General features: G+C 39.6%; 1 protein-coding gene across 1 annotated transcript in view; it reads right to left on the reverse strand.

Moving 5' to 3' along the window:
* PRTFDC1 (phosphoribosyl transferase domain containing 1) overlaps positions 1-7,451 on the reverse strand; it is a 56,385-nt gene extending 48,934 nt beyond the window's left edge. Inside the window, exons 1-2 of the mRNA XM_009330615.1 lie at positions 7,433-7,451; positions 3,888-4,003 (exon numbers count right to left, since the gene is read on the reverse strand). Coding sequence (XP_009328890.1) covers positions 3,888-4,003; positions 7,433-7,451 — 135 coding nt within the window. The remainder of the gene's footprint in view (positions 1-3,887; positions 4,004-7,432) is intronic.
* Positions 7,452-7,932: the final 481 nt, after the last annotated feature.

The raw sequence follows: 7,932 nt of genomic DNA on the forward strand, positions 1-7,932 counted from the left end.
CGCCGGGCTGCGGGGTGCCCGAGAGGGTTGGCCCCGGGGCGGGGGGCTGCACCCCTGTGTTTGGGGCCGGGCCCCCCGCCTCCCGGGGGAACAGAGCCTGCGGTGTGCCGGCCGGCGGCCGGGGCTCACCAAACAGGCACTCATCAGCTTTTCTTATGCCATGACAAGATAAGCTTAATTGCTAAAGGTCTCTAATGAGGAGGGCAAATACGGACTGTAACGCATAAGCTAAACTGTAAAGTCACGGGATGGCTGTTCAGAAAGCACTGCATAGGGCACAGCGGTGCCGGCAGGCGGGTTAGCCTTGGCTAGGGGCATCGTGGTGGGAAGGTTTGAACAGAGGTAATGGGTTAGCAGATTAGATTAAGCTGGTGTGGTTTAAATAGACATTTTAACTGTTTTTTGCTTATGCTCGGGGGGGAGAAATAGGATGCCAGAAAGCAAACTTTCAATAATTCATTAATCTTGCTTTCCATCTTTGCTGACTTCTGAACTGGTGCTCCTTCTTCCCAACCACTGTGTACGTGCTGGAGCAAGTGGTGTGTTCGCAATGCCTTCAGCCCCCCTCCATGTTCCTCATGCTGTCTGTCTAGTAGAAGGAGAACAGATTAGGAACCACGCTGCCTTGTGCCATCCTCCTTCCAATTCTGTAAAAATTATTATTAATACTTTGCTTTCACAGCCTCAGAGATGAGAAGCAGCTTGCTTCTCCTCTTGGGTTGCTCTGATCATTGTCTGCCTTTATATATCCATGTAAGAAGTTCAAATTTCGACTCACTGAATCCTATCTTTTGGGAAAAATGCTAACAGCCTCTCAGTCCACCGTAGGTACAATTACTTAAGAAAGTATTCCACTTTCCTAAAAGTGAAAGTTGGTAATAGTTTACAGTATTTATCTGTTAAACATACAACTGGTAGAATTCTGCCATTCCTATATTAGAACTTATTAGGGGAAGAATTGGTTTTAGGAGAGACCCGGGCATAATGAAATATACTTAGTGATACCTGAGAGGCTCTTACAGACCAAGTAGGTAGACATTTCAATTTGGTACACTGCTTTCTAGAATGTAGTCATTGAGACTTGTAGGTCACGAGTCACAACAGATGAATCCAGGGAGCACCATGGGTGCACTTACATTAGGACTCTGGTGTCCAATGTGGGCTGTTTTTTAGGTGCATCCTGTTAGTGCACTTACATTAGAACTGACAGGACAATGAATAGCTTAGGAATCTGGTGTTAAGAAGGCTTCTAGAAATGAATCGCCAATTAAGTCTGGCTAAGTACTAAAGCAATGGAAAATTGTCTTGCGATAAATGCTTTGTTTCTTCTATGAAGCCAGATCTTTTTGCTTTTTGGTGGGTTAAGGAACTACTCTTAGAAGAACTATTGCTACAACTGACAACATGTCTGAAAGAACAGAAGACCAGGTTTACACAGTGACAGAGGCCAACTCCAGAATACGTCTGCCTCGGAAGCAATGCCTGTACATGAAGACTGAGGTATGCTGGAAAAAAATAGTTCCTGTCCACAGTGCTTTAATATAAACTTAATAAAAAGTAGTGATAAACAGCATATACAGATCTGTACAAACCTACATAAAGTAAATAAAAATATTTTTTGTAAAATATATAGGAGATTTTCATAATGGGCAAAATCCCTAAATACTTTTGCATTTCAATTGCATGTCAACATTTCATACAACTATTGAGAAAGAAAGTCTAATGTTTCATCTAAACTTTGGGATTAAATGATACTGATTTGTACCCACAATCACTTTTCAAGATTTGAAGATTCTTCTTGCTTAGAGGTGGGCAAGAACCCCTTCTAAAGCCCACATTCGCCCTAAAGCTAATGCAATCTGATTCAGTCACCACCTCGTTACACATAAAGCTGCTGTTGCATAAACATCACAGGACTACAGCTAGAAACTCAGATTAATTTTGCCACTGCTGTATGAGTACTGGTTTCGTCTACCTTTTGGACTAGTTGGGTTACTATTACAGAGTTTTCTGTCTTTTTAAACCACATTCTTTATCAGTCCACTGGAATATAAGAGATGGTTCTAACTACACCACAGACAGAAGCTCAACAATTTGGAAATATTAACATGAACAAGACAGTAAAAAATAAATTCGTCTGGCACTGTGCTGAAAAACTTAAGCAGGAAATGTTTGTTCTTCCCATCAAGGTTGGATGACTGTGTTTTGTCAAGTCTTCCTTTTGGTATTCTTTTCTTCCAACAATTTTACAGGGCTCACTTAAGTGTAACAGAGTGTCATGTCTCACTAATAAAAATAAATAAGAACATGGAAATGAAAAACTAGATAAATTTGTCTGGGATACAGTTTGAAGGATAGTGCTGCTATCAGCAGCCACCGGTCCAATCCACAAAGTTGCTCTTCTCCATGTAAGATTTTTTCAGTGGCATAAAATGTAATACATTTTTTAGTTCTGTTGCAAATGGGACAAATTCATGGTTCTGCAAACCCACAGAATTAACAGAAACTAGAATTACTGAGGTTCTTTGTGCATGATGAAAATGAAGCTGCTAAGGATTTTGCTGTGGAGGTATATGCACTTACTGAACATTTACATTGTTTTTTTACACTATGAACTGGTATAGAATGAATGCTTTTAGAGCAGATTTTAAAAATCGTTTTTAATTAGGGCCAAAATCTGATTATTTAAAACATGATATCAGTCTGAACTGTGAAAAAGACTGTAAGCATTCTGAAAAACTTTCCTATTATCTTTGTTTAGTTCTTTGTTTATAAACTAAAAATAGGAGGAAAAGAATAAACACTTTTAGATATACAACCATGGGAAATGATCAAAGGGGGAAAGAACAAAGAAAATAGGGTAGATCATACTTACAAGAAGGTCCGGGTAGGTCTGGACACATAGCCAAAAGACATAAAGGAGCAGATGGAAGAAGCGACACACAGAGAAACAAAGCAGAGTTAAGACTTATATGCAAATCCCTTGTGAATGTATTTATATCTTGGGCCTTTACGGAACAAACTTCATAATTTCAGTCACATATCCTTTCCTCTCTTACTCTGTTACTGATAAAAGCAGGACATGTAGTATTCACCCTTTCACAACTCTAAGGTAAAGAAATATTGAAAATAGAAGGTTGGGGCAGGGACATATCAAGAAAGCAGTCCAAGACAAACATTATCATGGAGTTACCTGTTAGCCTTTGCAACTCCATTATGTATTCTCCTCCCAAGAAGTTATAACAGACATTTGACAACTCAGTTTAATATGTAAACACCAAAAATAGACAAGAAAAGCATGAAAATCCAGAAAATTTCAAGAGGTATGGCTTACCTAGGTAGAAGCTTGCCAATTAGAGGATGGAGTAAGAGCTCTTATTCTGGTTCTGCTTATTGCTGCAGCTGTTATGTGAACAGCAGAACTGTAAGCAATCTTGTCAAGCATAAACCTGCATTTCTTAGTGGTTACAAGGTAAGCGAACCCCCCAGTTGTTGCAGAGAAAGACATTTTTGGGTAAAATGGTCACTGAAAAGAATATTAAAAACAGAGTGTAGCAGATACAGTACTTTAGGGCATGTTGAAAGCAATTCTAAATTGCTTTCATATCCAGCTTTACCATATTGCAGAATTTTGTGTTCTTTTGCATTACCTGAGGCAGTTACCCAGTCCATGGAGTGGCTGCTGAAGACCCTGAGTGCAGCAGAACATATTTGCCAGACAGTGTTACAGACAGCTGGGAGAACACGAAGCAGGTTTTCAAACCATTCCCCTACATTCAAGAACCTAGGCAGACCATAGGAAAAGCTGTCCAATCAGGCAGGGCTAGGTAGCATCCTACGATGTATAGTAGTATAGATGCTATGCTTCCCCTTTGTGACTACTGTACTGTGCAGGTGATGGAGTGGCACTGCAAGCTGGAATCTAGCTTCTGTCCACCTTCAGCTTCAGCAGAATTAGCACCTTGGGGAATTAGAAAGTTCAGCTTTAAAGCAATTGCAGCATCTAAGATCAACAAGGGAAACTCAGAGCATTTAGTTATCACAGTTAACCTGTATTGAGTCTACGAGACTGACTGACTTAGGCTTTGAAAATTAACTATGATAATTTTGATATCAAGAAAATGCCTAAAAGCTGCCATTCAAGATGTTAGTCTGGTTTTTCATTTTTTTATGATCTTTAAATCAGTGTTAGGCACTGCTTGACAGAATTCTGGGCTTTGACTTATTTGGTCCATGATAAACATCTTTAATACAAAACTACATTTTTGTTTGTTATTAATCTCACTGTGCCAGATTAGAACAGCGGGAGCTTCACTTTGCAATTTCCTGGCTCCTGAAGATACTCTTCCTGCTTTTCAGGTTCATGTTATTAATATAGAGTTCTTCATAGCTGAAATAAAACACAAACAAAAATTTCCTTTTGTCCCTTAATACTAGAATAAACTTTATTTCCCTCATGATATTATGCAAATATTTCCTCTAACCAGCTATTGAGAAGTATTGATGTTTGAATGATAAAGCATTATTTTCAAGAAATGCTGCTCACTTCATATCCTATGACAAATTCATCACGCATGGCCATGAAAACTAGTCAGGGACTTGTAAATATATAGTGAGTGCCATCCAGTGCAATTACTTTAACTGTTAGAGTTTGCTTTCTTTTTAAAGGAGGTTGTTCACTTGGCTTCATCCCTCTTTTTTTTTTAATGAACTACAGCAAATTTGGGAAAATCTGCAAAACAAAAGAATTCTGAGTGTTTTAAACAAGTAAACAAATAACAGTTTAAGGACTTTTCCCCCCCCCCAAAACCAGCTCAATTGCCTTTGATGTAATTTTGTATACTTCACAGCTTGCCTAGAATAAACAGTGCAGTAACAAAAGTGTATTGAAAAGCAGAATCTGGTCCAGCAAGTTCTCCTGTACATAGGCACGCTAAATGTTCATGGCCGGCCAACCCCTGAGCTCTGTTGCTGCACAGAATGACCCGCTCCCTGAGGGTGCCGGAATGCTGGATTTAGACCATTTGCTAATTTTATCGTTTGTGTAAAAGACCATTCTCTTGAGCAAACAGCAAAACGTGGTTGTTTCTTCATTGTGCAGTGCTTGGGGCCACACGTTGAACACCACTGTATTTTTTTTCCTCTGAAGAGAGAATTACTACAATGCTTCCTCAGCTTTCATACGGCCCTCAAAGCAATACAGGAACAGTTCTAGAGGTACTTGTCTATCTTTACAGCAGCTCTGGGAACTAGAGGATTGAGCCACCTGAATTTTCCACATGGGGGCTCTCACCTAGCAAGAGCACATTAAACATTAATTTCATTAATTTTGAGTGACCAGTTTGAGACAATAGCTTTCAAACTATTATATAGCGCTGCCTAGGTTCAAAGCATAGCTTCTAACTTTAGGCACACGTATCCTGTATTTAAAACATATGGGCTCAAATTGCAGAAGTCAGGAACCCCAAAAATGAGAAATGCAGTATTAATGACTACCAGCGAAAAAGCCAGGTACAAGTCATTTACCATTGCATTTCAAAAACATTCTATGACAAAGACATGAATAAATCATATTGCTCCAGGGAATAAGTTAAGTGCTTTAAATCTCATTTCTCTTTCTTCAACTCCTACTTTCCAGTTGCTGAAACAAATGAAATGAGGGTTCTTGGAAAACAGATCCTTTTAGTAAACAACTTGAATCTGTTCCCCTTATTGCATGGTCTTAATTCATCCCCAGATGATCATATTTATTATTATAAGCACGTAGGAGCTCTACTTACAGACAAAAAATTTATTGTGTCAGACACTAAGCAAAGAGAGGAAAAGATGATCCACAGGACAGATAACAATCTAAGCCTAAGACAAGAAACAACTGGCTACAGTGCCAGGGGAGTTCAAGGAAACTGCACAGGTCAGCGAGATAAGCCCTAATCTCAGCTCACCACCAGCTCAGCTGTTGTTAAATTTTTGGTGGGCACCATTGCAAAGAACATTTGAGGAAGGATTTGAAGACAAAGTTATTCCAGTGTTTGCATGTTTGCGTGAATTTCTCCATGCTGTGGAGTCAGTGTGGAGGCAAGCATGGAATAACGAATTAACAACGCAGGCTACTACTGTGACTGAACAGAAGTTAATCCTCACAGCGACATCCACAAGACCAGCTGACATAAATATAATCTACTATTTGGCTATGCCTGCTCATCTACAACCATTTGTTGGAGGTACAGTCTAGAAAAAAAAAAGGATTTTTTTATAACTTGGTGAAATGGAAGTCACATTTACATCAGCACCCTTTAAACAGCAAAGAAAAAAACGCAAACAAGAAACTCATCTCACCTTCGAGTCCTACCACAATGCCACCGCTTAGCCTGGAGGATGAAAACCCTGAATTTACTCACATTTTGTTTGCATAACATTGCATAACAAAAAGGAGCTGGAGCAAGATCAAGTCAGAATGAAAAAAAATTACAATCTCGGCGTTCAGCAGTCAAGTATACATGACTACCTCAGATGTCCACTCATGGGGAGAAATGGCCAGTCCTCCTTAGCTTGGTCAGGCTCAATACACTAGTTACTGGGGTGGGTGATGCCCATCAGCTGCAGAGCTCAGCAGCTGGCTGCCCTGGCTATGGGAAATGTCAGGCAACCTTAATAATAGGTTTTGCCACCTGTCTGTCCTGTAATTATATTATTAATATTATAAGCATCATAAAGCCGAGGATGAAAGCGTTGACTAGGACTAGCATTTATCTAGGACTCCCATTAATCTGCATATATGTGAAGTTTTCTTATCTGAAAGATCTCTGCCTTCATTAGGGCTGAAATTGTTAGATATGTTGTTTCCCCTGAAACATATGCCAGCGAGAGGGCTAGATTTTAGCTTTGTGGCAGAGGGATCACAGCAGCAGTTTGTGACGCCAACTTTTCACAAAAATGTACAAAGGGCCAGAACATGCCCTCCTATAATAAAACCCACCTACAGTGACTAAGGAGAATGAAATCGATGAGGAGTTTCTCCCATGTTATTTCTCCCACAGAATTTTGCCCTTACTGTTTTTGAGGGGAATGAGGTTACCCTTCAGCAAGGAAGATTTTGAGGAACTCTCCCAGACGTAGTCCCCAGGAATGCATGCAGAGCCCAAGAAACCACCGTGCTTTGAGACCAGCCACATGGAGCCCATATGCTCCTGTCAGATCTGACGCTCGCTCGAGGCAGCTCTATCGGAGCCATACAATCAGGAACTCCCTGTGTTTGTGATGATGCCATATCTGATCCCTTCCTTCCTGGATATAAATAGTTTCATTCTGAAGAACAGCCAGTGAGATATTTATCATAATTTCATGTTGCTATTTTTAAAAAATAGATACACAGTTTTGTCATGCATAACTTCCAACAGGAAATATTTTCAGTTTGTGGCAACACAACACTTACTGGCCAACAGAGCATTCATCCTGCGTTTAGCATGTTTTGTGATGGTTATCCAATTTAATATTGACCGTTTAAAAACAGCAGTTTGATAAAATAATTATGAAGTACTAGAAGCATTTTGATGATTTTCTTTCTCATTATTTCATTGATTATCAGTAATTGACTAGTGAATTTAGAGAACGTTTCAACTGCTAATGCTACTTTTTAGCCTGTGGACAGAACTCCCATAGCGGTGGCTGGTTTTGCGGAGTGAAGTTAACACTCTTCTGTAGTGAAGTTTGAAGTCCCACAGCTTGTGTGATTTGGATCTGTTTTAGCAATAGCCCACAATAAACAATTTTATTGAAACTTCACTTTTATATTTGCAAAAATGTATTGAATTTCTGAAGACTAAACCCTATTCCAGCTAGGGCTTGTATAATTCTGTGGTCTATCTGTGAAGGATATTATGATTTGGAAAGACCAAGTGTGGAAAAACAGAAGCTTTTCATCTATTCTGAATG

The sequence above is a fragment of the Pygoscelis adeliae genome, unplaced genomic scaffold (assembly GCF_000699105.1).
Source record: "Pygoscelis adeliae isolate BGI_AS28 unplaced genomic scaffold, ASM69910v1 Scaffold27, whole genome shotgun sequence".
NCBI classification, from domain to species: domain Eukaryota; kingdom Metazoa; phylum Chordata; class Aves; order Sphenisciformes; family Spheniscidae; genus Pygoscelis; species Pygoscelis adeliae.